General features: G+C 45.2%; 1 protein-coding gene across 1 annotated transcript in view; it reads left to right on the forward strand.

The window, feature by feature from the left end:
- loxa (lysyl oxidase a) overlaps positions 1–23,350 on the forward strand; it is a 52,031-nt gene that overhangs the window by 12,379 nt on the left and 16,302 nt on the right. Inside the window, exon 3 of the mRNA XM_084324724.1 lies at positions 9,854–9,991. Within this exon, the coding sequence (XP_084180850.1) occupies positions 9,854–9,991 (138 nt within the window). The remainder of the gene's footprint in view (positions 1–9,853; positions 9,992–23,350) is intronic.

The following is a 23,350-nucleotide window of genomic DNA, read 5'->3' on the forward strand; positions in this document are numbered from 1 at the left end:
TAGTGTAGTAGTAATAGTACCTGTAGTGTAGTAGTAATATTACATGTAGTGTAGTAGTAATAGTACATGTAGTGTAGTAGTAATAGTACCTGTAGTATAGTAGTAATAGTACCTGTAGTATAGTAGTAATAGTACCTGTAGTGTAGTAGTAATATTACATGTAGTGTAGTAGTAATAGTACATGTAGTGTAGTAGTAATAGTGCATGTAGTATAGTAGTAATATTACCTGTAGTATAGTAGTAATATTACCTGTAGTGTAGTAGTAATATTACATGTAGTGTAGTAGTAATAGTACCTGTAGTGTAGTAGTAATAGTACCTGTAGTATAGTAGTAATAGTGCATGTAGTATAGTAGTAATAGTGCATGTAGTGTAGTAGTAATAGTACCTGTAGTGTAGTAGTAATAGTACCTGTAGTGTAGTAGTAATAGTACATGTAGTGTAGTAGTAATAGTACCTGTAGTGTAGTAGTAATAGTACCTGTAGTGTAGTAGTAATAGTACCTGTAGTATAGTAGTAATAGTGCATGTAGTATAGTAGTAATAGTGCCTGTAGTGTAGTAGTAATAGTACCTGTAGTGTAGTAGTAATAGTACCTTTAGTATAGTAGTAATAGTACCTGTAGTGTAGTAGTAATAGTACCTGTAGTATAGTAGTAATAGTACCTTTAGTATAGTAGTAATAGTACCTGTAGTGTAGTAGTAATAGTACCTGTAGTATAGTAGTAATAGTACCTCTATATAATTTTTTATTTTTATATTGTATTATGAAATTGATTAGGGTTTTTACTGTTGTTTTAATTGTCTGTATGACATGTAAATGTTGTGAGTGTATAAGGGTTTTTTATTGTTGTTTTAATGGTCTGTATGTCATGTAAATGTTATGAGTGTATAAGGGTTTTTATTGTTGTTTTAATTGTCTGTATGACATGTAAATGTTGTGAGTGTATACGTCTGTAACTGTATTTTATGTGTTATGGACCCCAGGAAGAATAGCCCCAGCACTGCTGTGGCTAATGGGGATCCAAATAAACTTAAACTTAAACTAGTGTAGTAGTAATAGTACCTGTCGTGTAATAGTAATAGTGCATGTAGTGTAGTAGTAATAGTACCTGTAGTGTAGTAGTAATAGTACATGTAGTATAGTAGTAATAGTACCTGTAGTATAGTAGTAATAGTACCTGTAGTATAGTAGTAATAGTGCCTGTAGTGTAGTAGTAATAGTACATGTAGTATAGTAGTAATAGTACCTGTAGTATAGTAGTAATAGTACCTGTAGTGTAGTAGTAATAGTGTCTGTAGTATAGTAGTAATATGACCTGTAGTGTAGTAGTAATAGTATATGTAGTATAGTAGTAATAGTACCTGTAGTATAGTAGTAATAGTGTCTGTAGTATAGTAGTAATATTACCTGTAGTATAGTAGTAATATTACCTGTAGTATAGTAGTAATAGTACTTCTAGTGTAGTAGTAATAGTACTTCTAGTGTAGTAGTAATAGTACCTGTAGTGTAGTAGTAATAGTACATATAGTGTAGTAGTAATTGTAATTGTAGTCATTTAGAATAGCTATGCCTTATAAATAGTTAATATATCATTCATAAACTGTTAGTTAATTAGTTATTATTGACTTGTTAAATGCTTGTTAATAGCTGGTTAATTATTGTTTTTCGCAGCTGTTCGCAATCAAGCCCACTGACACACTGCATCAGTGCAGCCAATCAGACACACCTGCTGCCGGCTGCACTGACAGCGGAGTGTGTGTGACGATGACAGCGGAGCCAGAACAGAACTGCGTCTGCATTTGATCTCGTCTTGTCGATGTAAAATGAATTAGGTATATTGTTAGTAAGTTAGCCATGTAATAAGCGGGATAATGTATAGCTAGCTATACTTGATCATTGTCGCAAAATAATTGACCTTCACTGACGTTTAAAACACCTCGGCGAGGTGCCTCGGTATTTTAAACTCTGTGTCGGTCAATTATTTTGCGACAATGACCTCGTAGCTATACATTATCCCTTACTTAATACATAATGAACATGCTATTAATAATCTACTTACTAATGATTTGTTAAATATTTATTAATAGTTGAATACAAGTAAACCCTCTCTGCTGCCAATTCCTCCTGTTAGATTTTGCCCAACATCCAACACATTGTTTTACATGTTAGTAAATGAGGAATAGTTGCACCTTTATAATAACATCCCATAAAGGTCTATAACTCATAAACATGATTTTATCAAATATTTTAACTGACCTTACAAATCAGTTGTTAATAATTCATTACTAATTTACTAATACAAAATAACATTAGTAAATGAAGAATGGTTGCAACTTTAGAATAACGTCCCAATGAGGTCTTTAAACTATTGACAAATATATTTACTAACCTTTAAATAATGATTTGTTTATTTGAAACGTGTATTCAGTGGTGTTTAGAAAGGTCCCCTGAAGCCAGCTGCAGGTGTTGATCTTCCAGTGCTGATGATGTTCAGCGTAGGTCTATTTGTACTGAAAGTTGTTAACGAACTCTTAACAAATACTTAACAGATCGTTAATAACTCATTAACTTACAGTTCTGTATCACACTAGCTCCCGCTCAGCGTCTCATTGCATATATCTCGCTTCAGCATATATATACTGAATAAATTTCAAAATGTACCTTTAAATGCCAGCATTCATCTGGCCACACCCCCATCCGCTTACCTACATAAGCAGGGGTGGTGCCACACACTCATCTCCTTCTCAAATTTCATCACAAGCAACGTGTTGCTCATATGCCCACTTGACGTGGAGAAAAATATTGGCTGACAATGTTTACGAGGAAAGGAAGAACAGGAGATACGTTGACATCATATCTATATTTTCTCTCTCACTATTTTCGAGAAAATACGGCGATATTGTCTGCGTCACTGGAGTGTCTGGAAGATGGTGATCATTCTAAAACCTCCACCGGGTTCGTATGGGGAGCACGCCGCTACATGCCTCTCAACTACAGTTCTTTGCTGTGTCTGGTTGCGGTAAAACCTTCAGCACAGCTGAACTGTAGGACGCGCCGCTGTTGTGAGAAGCGGTGTTTTCCAGGTTGGTGAGTATTGTTTTGCTTGCAAGCTTCACTTGTCTGTTAGTGCTACGGGGGCTAGCTGACAATGTTTACGAACACCGGCCCCAGACTAGGGTCTTTTGTTCAGCCTCTTAGGCAACAGCAGAAGACCTTGGTCTGAAGCCCATTAGTTAACTAGTGGGCCACGACCATTAACACTGGTGATCCCTGTGTTTTCTGGACGAGTGGATTTTTCTCTGTCACCGTGTAGGCCCCGTCTTTCATATCCAAATGAGAGTATTCCTCACGAGGAAATATGGGCATAGATGTTCGTTAGCGGAAGATCTGTGTTCAAGCCAGCTACAGACCAGAATGATGGGTATTGTGCTGGCTCCGTCGGGTGTTGGTAAAATCACCGTTGTAAAACTGTGTTAACATCTTGTTTCTCTTTTCTCTTAAAAAGTGAGGAGGGTTTCAGAACGGCGGCCTGTCTGAGTGAGTGTTATGTCATTGTGTACAAGTTCAGGTGATAGCTGCTTAGCTTACGTGCTAGTGGTGGCCTACTGTTAGCCAGTCAGCTGTTAGCTGCGGCGCTAGCCTGCTGTGATCACTAGGTGGCCTACCTGGCTAGGCTAGGAAACGTTAGCTTGCTGCTATCGGCCGAGGCCCAGCGCGGGGTGGCTCCGGCCCCTCGCGCGCCGCCGCGGTTCCCAACTCCCCTCTCCCTCACGGGGAGAGGCGGGGGGGATTCGAAGTCTCCCCTCTGGTCGCGTGCGCCGTTCGCTCTGCGTCTCGCGGGCAGGGGCGGTAGCGCCCGACGGTTAGAGCGGCCGTTAGCTTAATGCTACTCTGTTGAACGTGCTTTGATTATAACATGTTTTAAACACTCTTGACTACGACGTCATCTTTGACAGAGGATGTTCGTCAAACCTACCCTGGGCCAGGACGGCAAGGACTGCGTCAACAAGGGGGACCGTAGCGACGGGATGGAGCGGCGACGCTGCCCAGATCGACAACACAGAACGGCTGTGTTTACTACGGTGCCTTGAGACTGCACTTCGCTTGATCTACGCTCCGGGTAGGCAAGGCCTGACCAGACCTTGTACACTTCTTCTGGCTTTCCCTTCTAAATGTTTTGTAAATAACGATGTTTTCCAAAACGAGTGTTGCTGCACTACATTTAGGATACGACGCGAGTTATGTGTGAATTGTCTTGTCACTGGTATTTAGCTTCTCCATGCAAATCGGGTTGTTGTTACAGATGTGAAAATGATCTGGTTTGTTGTGTTGAGAAACATCATGTGTGTTTATATGTACCGTGTACTCACAACTAAGGGGGTTAAACTAACCTATAAAGCTATGCTTAGTGACAAATGAGTAAAGAATGATTCTTTTCTCAGCCTGTAATGACAATGAACAGTGTGTTCACATATTAACAGGTTTTCCTGTTTTAACTGGCCGTATTAAGGGTAAAGTAGGAGGATTGTGTTTCCCCCCGGTTCCCTGGGGACTTCTTCATCCTCCTCTCAGACATGTTGTTGCACTACATTGTGTCACTGTGTGGAGTAGGGATACGATGTAACCCTTAGCTTGATTGCTGAGGTTGTGCTAAAACTGCTGGAGAAACTTTATTTTCCTAAAAGAAAAGATTGTTTGGTCGCTTTCGTGTGTGCTTAGCAAGGCCTGTGGCCGATACTAATAGAGAATTATGTATTCTCTCATTGTGAAAAACGGCGTTCCTCTGTAGAGTGTTTTTGCCATTTTTTATAGGTGATGATGGGTTGTGTGTGTCATGTGACCTACAACTGGGTTGGACTGGCCACAGAAGCACATGTGTAAGTTTGGTACCGGGGCTCTTGGAGAGCCCTCTCTATTCTGTGTTTTTTCCTTAGTAAAAATCAGATAGCAGGTTAGCTCATGCGCTGTGTGAAGCTGTCAGACGCTTCATGGAGCTGACTATGACTGTGTCATACTCTCTTTTTGTCATTACATCGTATCATGGGTGTGGGGTCGTAAAGGGGTGAACTGGTAACCTTTCCTCCCCCTTTTTTCTGTTGGTCAGGGGTAAACCCACCTGTCCTTCAAGGTTCCTGTCACGTTGCGGTTCGGCACGTTACAGGGTGAGGGGGGGGGGGGGGGGGGGGGGGAGTTTCCTGGTCCCACGGCCTGGAATATTGGGCGTGTGCACCGCAGAAATTCCCCCGCCATAGAGTACGTCACTGTGCGCGTCTCTGTTGGTAGGACTTCCGTGTGCTGTTCAGGTCCATGTGATGGATCTGTTTCGGGGGGTGGTCAGGGCTCCTCCTCACCAAGCTCCTATTCGGGCCTTCTGTGAGTTGGGACTCTCCTTCCATGTGAGGGAGCCTCCTTCAGAGTACAGAGCCTCCTCCTCAGATTGTCAAGGTGAGTGGACCCTCAAGAAGGAGTCCTACTCTATTGTGTATGTATTCGATTCAATTCGATTATTGAGTGTGTATGGGTTCAGTGCCTCTTCCCCGGAGAGCCCTAAAACCATTTTTTTACATGGCTCAAGGTGCAATATATTCTTTTCAATCTGTACAGCTCGCGTGGGAAGTCTCTCTGGGGATTCCCGTCTCCTTCCTATGGGAGGGTGGTGGGATGTAAAAATGTGAAAAATTTTTACCCCCGGCTGTGTAGACTGGGATACATACTGTTGGTGCTTCCTTCTTTTCTATTAAAAAGAGTTGGAGTTAGGAAGTATCACACCCCTCTTGTCGTTCCCCTGGGCGCCTTGGGGAATCAATGACAGGTCTAAATAGCCTGTTCATTGATGTGGGTGTGTCCCGACGCACGTATAGTGCTAGCTCGGGGTGTTCTGTAAACAGGCGACTGACTGGCACGCCTTGGTTGCTTGAGGTTAAAACGGCGTTTTTATAAAGCAACTGGGATGGAGGTTTTTCCTCTTCCGACGACCAAATCCGACGACCTGGTTTGGTTATCGACGGATTCTCGTTCATATCTGGGGGATGATGACGGAATGGATCTGAACATATGTAGAGGGGTCTCACGCCCTGGGGGTGGGCCACCGGGCGCGGTTCGCCCGAACGTCTGGGTGGCGCCTTCTTTTCATGTTTAAGATCAACACGCATATCTGCCCCTTCTCCTGGAGTAGGCATGTCGGCGTGGTTAGGGCACGGGACTGGTTCTGGTCACGCTGGTCCGGATCAGTTGAACCCGTTGTCTGCCGGGGATGCAGATCTGCTGTTCTGGTACCCTGAGGGACTTGGGCTTTTTTCAGGGGGAAAAATGCCAGGTCGGTCCGGGTGTCACAGGGTTAAGCGCTATGGAGACCCTGGTTGGGTAAATTTTTTACTCAGCACTGTCGTAATGGCTTACGGCCATGCCAACCTGTACACGCTCGATCTCGTCAGATCTCGGCCGCTACACAGGTTGGTCCTGGTTAGTACTTGGTTGGGAGACCGCCTGGGAATACCAAGTACGGTGTGCTTGGGGCTGGTTCTCCATTCTTTTTCGCTCCTCTCTCACGCATGGCGAAGAGGGGCCTGTTGGGGTGGTCTTTGACCTCCTCTGGTGACCCTGTGCTTCCTGTATCGCCGGGCCCGGTCCGAAGTAATGTTTCGTCGACCCGTAGGCCTGGGTTAACCCTTTTTTGAAAAACTGAAACACTTGTACTGCGGTATAGCCGGTGTATACCCGCAGGTGTGTTTTGGAGTTTTTTTCTTGAGGGGTTATAGGAACAACCACCGCATTGGGTAACACCAAGGTGGTTGATTCCCTGGTGTGTTGGAGCAGTGTCAACTCCCGGGTTCATCGGTTGAGGGTGCCCCTGCACGTTCATGACGTCTGCCAATCGTGTCAGCCTTCTCTGCCTCAACCCCTCTGGGTGGGTTTTTTTTAAATGGAGGCTTGGTCATGCAACAACGCCAGCTTACGCCCCTTCCGCCGGGGCGGCTGTGTTCAGCTGTCCCCTCTGGCGCCTGTCTCGTCCGCAGTCTCCAGGCTAGGGTTAACAGCCTGTTGCCTGGTTTTTCCCCGGTGCTCTGCCTGCTTCCGTTGGTTAACCTTTTTTGTGTGCTTATGGCCATGCTGACTGCCTGTTCTGCAGGGTCAGTGTGCCAGGCGGTGTACTATTGGGGGGACAGGGCCCGCTCGCTGAGGGGCCTTTGTCAGAATACGCTGGCGATGTGGGGGGCGGGGTCACTAAGTGCCCACCTGGTGGGGTCTTGATGCTGGCATCATGGACTTCTCCGGGCCCCGGTTCCAGGGGGTCCAGTCCCTTTGGTGGGCTACGGCCTTGCCACGGGGTTGGGTTTGCCCTTGACGCGGTGATTCTGGGGGCAGTAATGAGGTTGTTCCCTCCGTTCGTTCCCGGGTGGCATGCGGGTTGTGCGTGTGTGTAGTCGTGGGGTCAAGCCACGGTCTGCTCACCCTGTGCGTTGAGTTGCTTGAGTGCCTCTTCGCACGGTCGGGTCCGTCGCCCTTCCGTGAAGCCCCCAATAGGGGGGGTACCCTCCATTAGGGGGGGTCGGGGGGGCTCGGTCCTCCCTGATCTGATGGCTGTGGGGGGCCTCAGCGGGGTACATTTGTCGAGCTTCTAGCTCCCGCTCAGCTCCTATTATGCAATGAGACGCTGAGCGGGAGCTAGTGTGATACAGAACGTTAGGTTATGACTATAACCAAGTTCTGTTAACACTAGTGGACGCTCAGCGTCTAGACGCCGCTGCGGCCCTTGATTTTTCATTGTGGTGAAATTTGTTGGGAAGGAGATGAGTGTGTGGCACCACCCCTGCTTATGTAGGTAAGCGGATGGGGGTGTGGCCAGATGAATGCTGGCATTTAAAGGTACATTTTGAAATTTATTCAGTATATATATGCTGAAGCGAGATATATGCAATGAGACGCTGAGCGTCCACTAGTGTTAACAGAACTTGGTTATAGTCATAACCTAACGTTTATGATCTATTAACTATTCATAAAGGATAGTACCTGTTAGAGCCTCTCTAGCCTCAGACTGTTTCTTTCATCTGAGAAACATCGCTAAACTCCGGTCCATCATATCCCACAATGAACTGGAAATGTCTGCACACGCCTTTATTTCATCCAGACTCTGACTGACTGCAGCTGACTATTCATTTGCCTAAATAAAACATCCGTGGATCAACTTCAGTTGGTCCAAAATGCTGCTGCCAGGCTACTCACTAGGTCAAAGAACATCACATCACATCACCCCCATCCCAGCTCCCCTGTACTGGCTCCTGGTACATTTCAGGATACATTTCAAGGTCCTGGTGTTCGCCTACAGAGCCCTCCATGGGCAAGCCCCCCCCCCCCCCCCCCCACATTAGCGAGCTCATCCACCCACTTTCCTTCAGCCGGTCACTGCGGTCATCCGACCAGGAGCTCCTGGTGGTGCCCAGGACCAGGCTTAAAACAAAAGGGGACCGAGCTTTCGTGGTGACAGCCCCAAGGCTCTGGAACGCCCTCCCCTAAACATGAAAACCCTCTCCCTCTGAACTCATATGTAAAAGGAAGCTAAAAACGTACCTCTACAGGCACCTATAGCCGTTTCTCTGTTCATGTCCCTTTGTTTTTTGTTGTCTATTCTATTGTTTTAGCTCATTTTAATGTTTTATTCATTTCTTCAAATGTTTCCTCTTACTGTATTTTTATTGATGTTATATATTACTGTTATAAAGCAATCTGTGCACTCATGCTGAGAAGGGCGCTATATATATATAAATAAAGTTTTACTTACTTACTTACTTACTTACTTACTTACTTACTTACTTACTTACTTACTTACTTACTTACTTACTTACTTACTTACTTACTTACTTACTTAACACATTCGTGGCCAACCACAACGTGTTTGGGAGCCGACCTTTGAAGGCCAACCACGTATATATACGTGTTAAACTCGTTTTTGCTTTTATTCCATTTTAATATCCCGGATGTTGTCACAGAGCTGTATTTTGGCTGGAAAAGGCATATTGGGACTCCGAAAGTGCAGTACTGGCCAGATCCTGGTATTGGCGCTGTCTCAAGAATGCAGTTTCCCCTGTTGCAGACCGGGTGTCACTTTTTTTTCGCTCCGGGTGGACTTTTTTGTTAGTCTGAAGTGAGGCCTTTACCTGATCGCCTGGAATACTTTTTGCGACGCCAAATTCAGTATGCAATAAAGGAATATAGCATCAGCCAATGGACATATCGATCTACCAGATGGCAATCAAATAACTGGGAAATAATTTTTGGAAACCAACCGGCCACAGGTAAGAGCGATTTGATGTAAATTTCAGCCTGATCAGGCCTTGTTCTCATAGCCATCCACCCGGTCAGCGTATCTTGTTGCAATAACGAATGCCGTTATTGGTCATCAATAATCAGAAACGACTTCCCCCGCCCCCCCCCCCCTCATGCATTCATGGTGGAACATGATACAGATCATATGCATTTAGATTTTTTAACTCTAGCTTGTGTAGGCCCGAAACGCCAATCGATTTAACGTTATTAGCTTAGCGCCCTATAACTAGCGTTGCAGGAATTATACCAGACCATTCCGATATAACGTTCATATTCACGACGCTATAAAACGGGGGAACGTATTGATGAAAAAATTATTTCTTTGTGGCATATTGTAGGGAAGGTTTATACTGTCAATTGACAATGACAATGGACACATAGCAATCATCTAAAATATAGATTTAGCTCTACAAACAACCTCACACACAGTGAAACGTTGTAATGAAAAGCTGGCCTCCTAGAGTGGGCCCCGTCTAATCCCAATGGCCCCGAATGTGTTGATGTGAATGTTGTGTTTGTGTCTCCAGCTCTGCCTACAGGTCGGAGGTGAGGGACTATGATACGCGGATGTTGCTGAGGTTCCCTCAGAGAGTGAAGAACCAGGGAACGGCAGACTTCCTCCCCAGCAGACCTCGGTACTCCTGGGAGTGGCACAGCTGCCACCAGTGAGTCCACACTCCACTACCTCTATTATTGATTAGACTGATTTCTGTATTAGCCTGTTTTTGTTATATTATCATACTGGCCATCGCGTCTCGCTCTTTGCCATTATGAGATATCTCTTATCTCCTAGTACCTACTGTGCTCACGAACAAACAATTGCACTCCATGCACGTGACCAGGCCACGCCCCCCCCGCGTCCTGCTATATGACGCCGGACATGGTCACACTCTACCTTCCTCTTTTTTGTTTCCAACACGGACGCTGCAGTGCACTCCGTGAACTAGTTGTTATGAAACGCAGGGAGAAATTACACAATGTTGGGTTTTCGCCGGAGGTTCACCAGCCCCTGGAATCTTCTCGGCACATCCTAACAGCGCATCGGGCCTGTCCTGGGGTTCCTCATCTCGTTACACATACACACAGTCATCATATACCTCCTAGTTACACACAGTCTTCATATCCCTCCTAGTTACACAGTCTTCATATCCCTCCTAGTTACACACAGTCCTCATATCCCTCCTAGTTACACACAGTCCTCATATCCCTCCTAGTTACACACAGTCCTCATATCCCTCCTAGTTACACACAGTCCTCATATCCCTCCTAGTTACACACAGTCCTCATATCCCTCCTAGTTACACACAGTCCTCATATCCCTCCTAGTTACACACAGTCCTCATATCCCTCCTAGTTACACACAGTCCTCATATCCCTCCTAGTTACATACAGTCCTCATATCCCTCCTAGTTACATACAGTCTTCATATCCCTCCTAGTTACATACAGTCCTCATATCCCTCCTAGTTACATACAGTCCTCATATCTCTCCTAGTTACACACAGTCTTCATATACCTCCTAGTTACATACAGTCCTCATATCCCTCCTTACACATACAGTCCTCATATCCCTCCTAGTTACATACAGTCCTCATATCCCTCCTTACACATACAGTCCTCATATCCCTCCTAGTTACACACAGTCCTCATATCCCTCCTAGTTACATACAGTCCTCATATCCCTCCTAGTTACACACAGTCCTCATATCCCTCCTAGTTACACACAGTCCTCATATCCCTCCTAGTTACACACAGTCCTCATATCCCTCCTAGTTACACACAGTCCTCATATCCCTCCTAGTTACACACAGTCCTCATATCCCTCCTAGTTACACACAGTCCTCATATCCCTCCTAGTTACACACAGTCCTCATATCCCTCCTAGTTACATACAGTCCTCATATCCCTCCTAGTTACACACAGTCCTCATATCCCTCCTAGTTACATACAGTCCTCATATCCCTCCTAGTTACACACAGTCCTCATATCCCTCTTAGTTACACACAGTCCTCATATCCCTCCTAGTTACATACAGTCCTCATATCCCTCCTAGTTACACACAGTCCTCATATCCCTCCTAGTTACATACAGTCCTCATATCCCTCCTAGTTACACACAGTCCTCATATCCCTCCTAGTTACATACAGTCCTCATATCAATCCTAGTTACACACAGTCTTCATATCCCTCCTAGTTACACACAGTCCTCATATCTCTCCCAGTTACACACAGTCCTCATATCCCTCCTAGTTACACACAGTCCTCATATCTCTCCCAGTTACACACAGTCCTCATATCCCTCATAGTTACACACAGTCCTCATATCTCTCCTAATTACACACAGTCCTCATATCCCTCCTAGTTACACACAGTCCTCATATCCCTCCTAGTTACACACAGTCCTCATATCCCTTCTAGTTACACACAGTCCTCATATCCCTCCTAATTACACACAGTCCTCATATCCCTCCTAGTTACACACAGTCCTCATATCCCTCCTAGTTACACACAGTCCTCATATCCCTCCTAGTTACACACAGTCCTCATATCCCTCCTAATTACACACAGTCCTCATATCCCTCCTAGTTACACACAGTCCTCATATCCCTCCTAGTTACACACAGTCCTCATATCTCTCCTATTTACATACAGACCTCATATCTCGTCTAGCTACACACAGTCTACCTAAGACTGTTATAATGATATACCTAAGACTGTTAGAATGATATACATAAGACTGTTAGAATGATATACCTAAGACTGTTAGAATGATATACCGAAGACTGTTAGAATGATATACCTAAGACTGTTAGAATGATATACCTAAGACTGTTAGAATGATATACCTAAGACTGTTAGAATGATATACCGAAGACTGTTAGAATGATATACCGAAGACTGTTAGAATGATATACATAAGACTGTTAGAATGATATACCTAAGACTGTTAGAATGATATACCTAAGACTGTTAGAATGATATACATAAAACTGTTAGAATGATATACCTAAGACTGTTAGAATGATTTACCAAAGCCTGTTAGAATGATATACCTAAGACTGTTATAATGATATACCTAAGACTGTTATAATGATATACCTAAGACTGTTATAATGATATATCTAAGACTGTTAGAATGATATACCTAAGACTGTTATAATGATATACCTAAGACTGTTAGAATGATTTACCAAAGCCTGTTATAATGATATACCTAAGACTGTTATAATGATATACCTAAGACTGTTATAATGATATACCTAAGACTGTTAGAATGATTTACCAAAGCCTGTTAGAATGATATACCTAAGACAGTTATAATGATATACCTAAGACTGTTATAATGATATACCTAAGACTGTTAGAATGATATATCTAAGACTGTTAGAATGATATACATAAGACTGTTATAATGATATACCTAAGACTGTTATAATGATATATCTAAGACTGTTAGAATGATATACCTAAGACTGTTAGAATTATATACCTAAGACTGTTAGAATGATATACCTAAGGCTGTTAGAATGATATACCTAAGACTGTTCTGACAGCTTGTTGTTTGTTCTGTCAGTTTGTTGTTTGTTCTGTCAGCTTGTTGTTTGTTCTGTCAGTTTGTTGTTTGTTCTGTCAGCTTGTTGTTTGTTCTGTCAGCTTGTTGTTTGTTCTGTCAATTAGTTGTTTGTTCTGTCAGCTTGTTGTTTGTTCTGTCAGCTTGTTGTTTGTTCTGTCAGCCTGTTTTTTGTTCTGAAAGCCTGTTAGTAGTTATATAATTCATTGTCTTGGTTTTTTATTTGGAAATGTAAGGGAGAATAATTCAGCGACTGTTGGAGGCTGACGAATGTTCTAAAAACAAATACAGTTAAAACATTATTTTTAGAACATCCATCTGCCTCCAAGAGTAGCTGAATCTTCCTCACGTACCAGTTGTTTCCAGTTTATGCAGCTTGGTTGAAAGACAAAGTTTCTCTTATTTGTAAGTAGAAGTTGGTGGCAGTTATTCCCTGAAAGGTACAACAAAATATCCCTTGTATTGAGCCAATGAGACGTCTTATATAACTCGTCCTAATATCAGCTTGACTTATAGTTTAGCTTGTCTCAGAGGGAGTTGCAAGAAATACATTCCTAATTCCACTGGTTGGAAGATGGAGATAGTAAGAAAAAAACGTTTTAATCATAATAGAAACGGCCTGTATATGAAGTAAAGTAGAGATTCAAAGAGAGGAATGAAGCAGAATAAACCACTGATTCTGTTCTGAACTGGCAGCAGCTCTGAACAGCGTCATTCCATAGCTATGTCCTTACGTCACTCACACACACACACACACACGCACACACACACACACTCCGGACCCAAACATGGAGTAGCCTACATTTGGCAGAGGGCCAGTGAATATATTGTCATAAGCCTTGTCATATGCCTTGCCCTCGCACTAAAGAACCACATGCAGTTTTACAACCAATCCAAATAACTTGGAGTGTGAATGTGATACAGTATATCACCAGAAAGTACTCAGCCTCTACTGTCTTTAACTATGAATGAACACAACATTCTAACTCACCATCTTTAGATAATAATGTACTCAACCTCTACTGTCTTTAACTATAAATGAACACAACACTCTAAGTTACCATCTTTAGATAATAAAGTTTTGAAAACATTGTTCCTCCGAAAATGGCCTTATATGGTTCTTTGTCTAAGATACTAAATTAAAGCGCAGCACTGGCCTTTTTTCTTCTTTTCTAGACATAGATTTGCAGCCCTTTGGATAAACCAGACCATGATTAACATAATGTTATGAATAAACCAGACCATGATTAACATAATGTTATGAATAAACCAGACCATGGTTAACATAATGTTATGAATAAACCAGACCATGATTAACGATAGGTTATGTAGATAACCTAGTTATATTAGTATTGGCTAAGCGTCCCGCTCTGAGCCTTACGAGATACTTCTATCTCCTGTGATACCTAATGTATCTCCCACGAATAAAAAACACATGCACCCCACCTGTATGGGGCCCCGCCCCTTATGGTGGCACCACCCATATAACCATGACTCTGGTCATGAAACACCCTTCCTCGCCAAAAACCCGTCCCAGGAAAAGATCCCTCAAGAGGGAACTCAGGGCGCGCAGAGCGGGACGCTTAGCCAATACTAATATAACTAGGTTATCTACATAACCTATCGTTATATTTCGTATTGCATCGCGTCCCGCTCTGAGCCTTACGAGATAATGGGGAAGAGCGGGCGCGAGACCCGACAGATGTACCCCCTGAGGACCCGTAAGCCCACATCAAGGGGTGCGGGGAGCCCTGTCACCCCATCCTTCCTAACGAAGGGGGGGCGCAGTCAACTCCACCTGAATGCGAACAAGAGGGAGCCAGAACCCCTTGAACACACCGTACAGGCGGAACCACGTGTGACTCAACACACTGCGGCCCATACCCATACACTCCTGCTACCCGACCAAAGGACGGGAAGCAGGAAAGGCCACAGACCCCAGAACCGCCTGGGAGACAGAACCCCCGGTCATGTCCACGAGGTAAAACCTTACAAAGGGGCCCGGTGAGGACCATGAAGCTGCAGCACAGATGTCCTCCACCGAGGCCCCACCCAGGAGAGCGGCAGAGGCAGCCACCCCACGAGTGGAGTGCGCCCTGACGCCCCCAGGGGGATCCTGCCCAGCCAACGTGTAGCAGAGGGCAATACCCTCGCACAACCAACGGGACAGGCGCTGCTTCGACAGTGCCTTACCAGCACGAGCCCCACCGTAACAGACAAAAAGCTGGTCGGTAACCCTGAAGCCCTGAGTACGGCTGAGGTAAATCCCCAAAGCACGGACTGGACATGACAGGTGAAGGCCCGCATCTAATTCACTAGCGTGAGGAGGAGGACGAAAAGCCTGAACCACAATATCCCGGGAGCGGAAGGAACTCCGGATATTCTTAGGCACGAAAGCAGGATTAGGTCGCAGAGTGGCACCACAATCGGTCCGAAAAGACAGGCACTCTGGACGTACCGAGAGAGCACAGAGCTCACCCACGCGTTTAGCGGAAGTGACAGCCAGTAGGAACGCGGTCTTGAAAGACAGCCGTTCCAACGGCGCCTGCTCGAGCGGCTCAAACGGGGCCAAGGACAACCGACCGAGGACCAATTGAAGATCCCAAGTCGGAGCCAAGGAGCGTTGCACCGGCTTAACGCGTCGAGCGCCAAGCAGGAAACGCTTCACAAGAGGGTGGCTGAACAAAACAGTCCCCTCAAAACCCTCATGACAGGAGGATATAGCTGCCGCATATACCCTCACTGTCGAAGCCGACAGCCTACCAAGAAGAGACTGGAGATAACCCAGAACAGCATCCAGGGGGCAGGAGACTGGGTCCCAGCCCCCCCCCTTACACCATTCTTGGAACGCACGCCACCCGCCCGCGTAAACCGCGACAGTGGAGGGAGCATGCGCACACCGGATGGTATCAACCACTGCGGGATCCATCCTCTCCAGACTCACCCTCCCACCAGCCACACCACCAGGCGTTGACCCAACACCGGAGGCTGGACAAGCACTCCGTTGTGCTGCGAGAGGGCCGTCGCTGACCACGGAATGACCCAAGGAGGAGCGACCAGAAGCTGGATTAAGACCGGGAACCACACTGACGTGCCCCGGTCCGGCGCGACCAAGATCACCGTCCTGCGCTCCCTCCGTATCCGCTCCAACAGCTGACTCAACAGCTGTACAGGAGGGAAGGCGTACAGAAGACCGGGCGGCCATGGAAAGGTCGAGAAGGCATCCACCCCCAAGGGGGGATGATCCGCTCGACTGAGCGAGAACCACAAGGGGCACTTGTGAGAACGTCGGCACGCAAACAGATCTACCGAGGCCTTCCCGAACCGATCCCAGATCTGTCCGACTATGTCGGGGCGGAGTTCCCACTCGTCGCGACGAGGACCGCCCCGAGACATTATATCCGCCGCCACATTTTCCGTACCAGGAACGTGGAGCGCCCGCAGACTGCGCAGCCTGCGGGATGCCCATAGCAACAGTTCGCGCGCCACCCGGAGCAGGCGGGCGGAACGAGTCCCACCCTGCCTGTTGATATACGCCGCCGCCGTCACATTGTCCGTCCTGATCAAAACGTGTTCGCCTACCACCAGGTGGCCGAGCCGTTTCAGGACCAGGAGGACCGCCTTCAACTCCAACACATTGATATGCAGGACAGCCGGGTCGGCATGACCCGTCCAGCTGCCCCCCACTGCGTGGGTCCGAAACGCCCCTCCCCAACCTGTGAGAGAGGCGTCGGTGAAAACCGTGACGTGGGAGCCACTGCTGCCCATGGGGACCCCAGCGGAGAGGATACCCAGCCTCCCCCAGTGGGCGAGATCCCCCCATATCGACAAAGGAACCGTCAACCGTCTCCCTTTGCCCCACACCGGATCTATTCTCAAAGAGAGAAACCACCTCTGTATCCGCCTCATAAAGAGGAGGCCAAGAGGAACCACCGTGTGGGCCGCCGACATAAGGCCCAGCAGACGCATCACCTGCAGCGCCGTAACCGTCCCTCCCAGACGGAAACCCCCGAGCGCGTGACGGAGAACCACCCGACGATGCTCCGAGAGGGTCGCAAGCATGGGCTTCGACCTCAATGTCAAGCCCAAGTACTCCACCTGTTGACTGGGAAGAGGGGTACTCTTCTTCCAATTCACAGCAAAACCCAGGCTGGTGAGGAATTCCACCACCAGTCGAGTATGAGACCTGGCAACCTCCTCTGAACGGCTGAGGAGCAGAATGTCGTCGAGATAGAACAGAACTCGTATCCCCCGACGACGTAAAGGCCCCAGAGCAGCCGCCACGCACTTGGTGAATGTGCGGGGAGCCAGAGAATAACCGAACGGCATTCTGTGGTACTCGTACGCTACGCCCTGAAACAGGAACCGTAGGAACTTCCTGTGAGGAGGGAAAATGGGTATGTGAAAATACGCATCCTTCAGGTCTATGGAGGTGAACCAGTCCCCCCTCCTGACAGCAAGCAGAAGGAATCGGACGGTCAACATCCTGAACGGTCTCACTACAATCAACCGATTGAACATGGACAGATTCAGTATAGGTCTGACCCCCCCAGTTTTCTTGGGCACCAGAAAATAACGGGAGTAGACGCCTGACATTGCGTCCTCTCTCGGGACCACAACGACGGCCTGCTTCGCCAACAGAGATTGGATCTCGTCGGCCAGGGCTGTCACCGCGCCCGACCCTAACAATAGGGTCGGCACCAAACCTGAGAACGGAGGATGGGGCCGCGCAAACTGCAAAACCAGCCCCGCCTCTAACGTTCTCCTCATCCACCGATTCAAGGGACATTCCCGTCGCCATATGTGAATATAATCCCACAGCGCCCCCGCCGTCAACTGACGCTGGGCCGCAAGGAACAGCAGATAATTGGCCCGGTGACAACACGGTGACAGAGAGAATCCACTCGTCCAGAACACACAGGGATCACCAGTGTCAATGGTCGCGGCCCACTAGTTAAAACTATAATGGTCTCCAGACCAAGGCCTTCTGTCGCCTAGGCGGCTAAACAAAGGACCCTAGCCTGGGGCCGGTTTCCATAAACTTTGTCAAGTAGCCCCCATAGCACTAACAGACAAGTGGAGCCCGCCAGCAAACACTACTCACCCAACCTGGAACGCACCGCTTCTCACAACAGCGGCATGTCCGACAGTTCAGCTGTGGCCTGACAGGTTTCACCCCAACAAACACAGCAAGGAACTGCAGTTGAGAAGCATGCAGCGGCGTGCTCCCAATACGAAAACCGGTGGAGGGTTTTTAGAATGATCATCATCTTCTAGACACTCCAGTACGAAGACAATATCGCCGTATTTTCTCGAAAATAGTGAGAGAGAAAATAAAGATATGATGTCAACGTATCCTTGTTTCCCAAGCTGTTCCTAATCCAATTTCTTCCATCATGGTGTCAAGTGTGGGGATCTACCGAGGCACCTCTTCCTTGTGGTGAAAGCGAGAAGGAGGAGAGCAGGTGACCACACACCTGCTTATGAAGGTAAGCTGATGAGGGGTGTGGTCAGACTAATACTGGTATTAGAGGTACATTTGTGGTTTATTCAGTACGCGTGCACGTACGCGAGATAGTGCAGTAGTGATGCCAAGCTAAGCCACTAACGATACAGAACATAATGTTATGAATAAACCAGACCATGGTTAACATAATGTTATGAATAAACCAGACCATGGTTAACATAATGTTATGAATAAACCAGACCATGATTAACATAATGTTATGAATAAACCAGACCATGGTTAACATAATGTTATGAATAAACCAGACCATGGTTAACATAATGTTATGAATAAACCAGACCATGATTAACATAATGTTATGAATAAACCAGACCATGGTTAACATAATGTTATGAATAAACCAGACCATGATTAACATAATGTTATGAATAAACCAGACCATGGTTAACATAATGTTATGAATAAACCAGACCATGATTAACATAATGTTATGAATAAACCAGACCATGGTTAACATAATGTTATGAATAAACCAGACCATGGTTAACATAATGTTATGAAAAAACCAGACCATGATTAACATAATGTTATGAATGACTCTTGAACATTGTTTAATGTATTGGGTTGAGTCGTCAGCCAGTATTCTGCTGAGTGACGCGCTCTAATCACTGTTAAAGTGGTATTCTGCTGAGTGCTCTAATCACTGTTAAAGTGGTATTCTGCTGAGTGACGAGCTCTAATCACTGTTAAAGTGGTATTCTGCTGAGTGCTCTAATCACTGTTAAAGTGGTATTCTGCTGAGTGACGAGCTCTAATCACTGTTAAAGTGGTATTCTGCTGAGTGACGAGCTCTAATCACTGTTAAAGTGGTATTCTGCTGAGTGACGAGCTCTAATCACTGTTAAAGTGGTATTCTGCTGAGTGACGAGCTCTAATCACTGTTAAAGTGGTATTCTGCTGAGTGACGCGCTCTAATCACTGTTAAAGTGGTATTCTGCTGAGTGACGAGCTCTAATCACTGTTAAAGTGGTATTCTGCTGAGTGACGAGCTCTAATCACTGTTAAAGTGGTATTCTGCTGAGTGACGAGCTCTAATCACCGTTAAAGTGGTATTCGGCTGAGTGACGAGCTCTGATCACTGTTAAAGTAGTATTCTGCTGAGTGACGCGCTCTAATCACTGTTAAAGTGGTATTCTGCTGAGTGACGAGCTCTAATCACTGTTAAAGTGGTATTCTGCTGAGTGACGAGCTCTAATCACTGTTAAAGTAGTATTCTGCTGAGTGACGCGCTCTAATCACTGTTAAAGTGGTATTCTGCTGAGTGACAAGCTCTAATCACTGTTAAAGTGGTATTCTGCTGAGTGACGAGCTCTAATCACTGTTAAAGTGGTATTCTGCTGAGTGCTCTAATCACCGTTAAAGTGGTATTCTGCTGAGTGACGAGCTCTAATCACCGTTGAAGTGGTATTCTGCTGAGTGACGAGCTCTAATCACTGTTAAAGTGGTATTCTGCTGAGTGACGCGCTCTAATCACTGTTAAAGTGGTATTCTGCTGAGTGCTCTAATCACTGTTAAAGTGGTATTCTGCTGAGTGACGAGCTCTAATCACCGTTAAAGTGGTATTCTGCTGAGTGACGAGCTATAATCACTGTTAAAGTGGTATTCTGCTGAGTGACGAGCAGTGATGCCGGTAACGCGTTACTAAGTAACGCGTTATTGTAATCTGATTACTTTCCCCCGAAAATAGTAATCTAACGCGTTAATCTTTAAAAGCCAGTAATCTGATTGCAGTTACTTGTCCAAGTGGCTGTGCATTACTATTTCGTTACTATCTCATCATAAATTCATAATGCATGCGGAATGCAGTATTTTATTTCGTTTTCGACAGTCAAAAATACATTTTTGAGCTGTTTTTCTTATTTGGGAGTGACGTGGTGTGGCAGTGAAAGGGTTACACAAGAATGTGTCCTCGCGGCGTGACTGGACTCTCTGTCTGTGAGTGACTCTGCTTTGGCCCAATCACATTCCCCATCCACAGTCTGCGAATCAGAGGCAGAGTAGGGCGGGTCTTCACAGCACGTCATGTGACATATGCGCCAATCGTCTGACAGCAGAGCTCCGTTGCATTCGTCTGAGAATTCCACCCCAAAACGCTTGTCTAAACGAAGTGAAACCGCAAGAAGACTAGAGAGACATTTATAAAAACAATTTAATAGTTACAGTTGATATAATTGAATAGTTCAGCCTGCATTTGTTAGATGTGAATGGATACACTGGTTTTGTAAAACCACTGGCTGGCTGCTCTAATGCTCTCCCACAGTTCTTCAGGTGGGAGAACACGAGTGACAGAGAGAGGGGAGAGAGACACACACACACACACACACACACACACACACACACACACACACACACACACAAGCACAAGCACACGCACACACGCGCACACACATACACACAGAGAGGGAGAGAAGGGATTATATTATAATAATAATAATAATAATTATTATTATTATTATTATTATTATTATTATTATTATTATTATTATTATTATTATTATTATTATTATTATTATTATTATTATTATTATTATTATATTAGAGATGTAGGCTGTCTGGGTGGGGTTGGAGAGAAAGAGGCATGGGGTGAGAGAGAGAGAGAGAGAGAGAGAGGGGTGAGAGAGAGAGAGAGAGAGAGAGAGAGAGAGAGAGAGAGAGGGGTGAGAGAGAGAGAGAGAGAGAGAGAGAGAGAGAGAGAGAGAGAGAGAGAGAGAGAAAAGCTCTTATTTGCCAGATTTACAGTTAATTTACATGTTAAAGAGAGACTGCTTGTATGTTTATAGAGAGACATTTATAAAAACAATTTAATAGTTACAGTTGATATAATTGAATAGTTCAGCCTGCATTTGTTAGATGTGAATGGATACACTGGTTTTGTAAAACCACTGGCTGGCTGCTCTAATGCTGTGAGCATCATAGACTGTTGCTTTACCATACTTGATGGTACAGAAGCTGAAGCACTAGTTTAACAATTTACGTTATGTGCAGAGAAACAAGTTAAAAACAATTTATGCACTTTCAATAAAGCGTTTAAAAAAAACTGTTGGGGGAACGACGACTTCGTAACCTAGTTACTTTCAAAGTAACTAAGTTACTCTGATAATCAAGTAATCAGTAAAGTAACTTGGATTACTTTTTAAAGGAGTAATCAGTAATCAGTAATCGGATTACTTTTACAAGTAATCTGTGGCATCACTGGTGACGAGCTCTAATCACGTTAAAGTGGTATTCTGCTGAGTGACGAGCTCTAATCACTGTTAAAGTGGTATTCTGCTGAGTGACGCGCTCTAATCACTGTTAAAGTGGTATTCTGCTGAGTGACGCGCTCTAATCACAGTTAAAGTGGTATTCTGCTGAGTGACGAGCTCTAATCACTGTTAAAGTGGTATTCTGCTGAGTGATGAGCTCTAATCACTGTTAAAGTGGTATTCTGCTGAGTGACGCGCTCTAATCACTGTTAAAGTGGTATTCTGCTGAGTGCTCTAATCACCGCTAAAGTGGTATTCTGCTGAGTGACGAGCTCTAATCACTGTTAAAGTGGTATTCTGCTGAGTGCTCTGATCACCGTTAAAGTGGTATTCTGCTGAGTGACGAGCTCTAATCACCGTTAAAGTGGTATTCTGCTGAGTGACGAGCTCTAATCACTGTTAAAGTGGTATTCTGCTGAGTGACGCGCTCTAATCACTGTTAAAGTGGTATTCTGCTGAGTGACAAGCTCTAATCACTGTTAAAGTGGTATTCTGCTGAGTGACGCGCTCTAATCACTGTTAAAGTGGTATTCTGCTGAGTGACGCGCTCTAATCACTGTTAAAGTGGTATTCTGCTGAGTGACAAGCTCTAATCACTGTTAAAGTGGTATTCTGCTGAGTGACGAGCTCTGATCACTGTTAAAGTGGTATTCTGCTGAGTGACGAGCTCTAATCACTGTTAAAGTGGTATTCTGCTGAGTGCTCTGATCACCGTTAAAGTGGTATTCTGCTGAGTGACGAGCTCTAATCACTGTTAAAGTGGTATTCTGCTGAGTGACGAGCTCTAATCACTGTTAAAGTGGTATTCTGCTGAGTGACGAGCTCTAATCACTGTTAAAGTGGTATTCTGCTGAGTGACGCGCTCTAATCACTGTTAAAGTGGTATTCTGCTGAGTGACGCGCTCTAATCACAGTTAAAGTGGTATTCTGCTGAGTGACGAGCTCTAATCACTGTTAAAGTGGTATTCTGCTGAGTGATGAGCTCTAATCACTGTTAAAGTGGTATTCTGCTGAGTGACGCGCTCTAATCACTGTTAAAGTGGTATTCTGCTGAGTGCTCTAATCACCGCTAAAGTGGTATTCTGCTGAGTGACGAGCTCTAATCACTGTTAAAGTGGTATTCTGCTGAGTGCTCTGATCACCGTTAAAGTGGTATTCTGCTGAGTGACGAGCTCTAATCACCGTTAAAGTGGTATTCTGCTGAGTGACGAGCTCTAATCACTGTTAAAGTGGTATTCTGCTGAGTGACGCGCTCTAATCACTGTTAAAGTGGTATTCTGCTGAGTGACAAGCTCTAATCACTGTTAAAGTGGTATTCTGCTGAGTGACGCGCTCTAATCACTGTTAAAGTGGTATTCTGCTGAGTGACGCGCTCTAATCACTGTTAAAGTGGTATTCTGCTGAGTGACAAGCTCTAATCACTGTTAAAGTGGTATTCTGCTGAGTGACGAGCTCTGATCACTGTTAAAGTGGTATTCTGCTGAGTGACGAGCTCTAATCACTGTTAAAGTGGTATTCTGCTGAGTGCTCTGATCACCGTTAAAGTGGTATTCTGCTGAGTGACGAGCTCTAATCACTGTTAAAGTGGTATTCTGCTGAGTGACGAGCTCTAATCACTGTTAAAGTGGTATTCTGCTGAGTGACGAGCTCTAATCACTGTTAAAGTGGTATTCTGCTGAGTGA

The sequence above is a fragment of the Notolepis coatsorum genome, assembly GCF_963971535.1.
Source record: "Notolepis coatsorum genome assembly, chromosome: 11".
NCBI lineage: Eukaryota > Metazoa > Chordata > Actinopteri > Aulopiformes > Paralepididae > Notolepis > Notolepis coatsorum.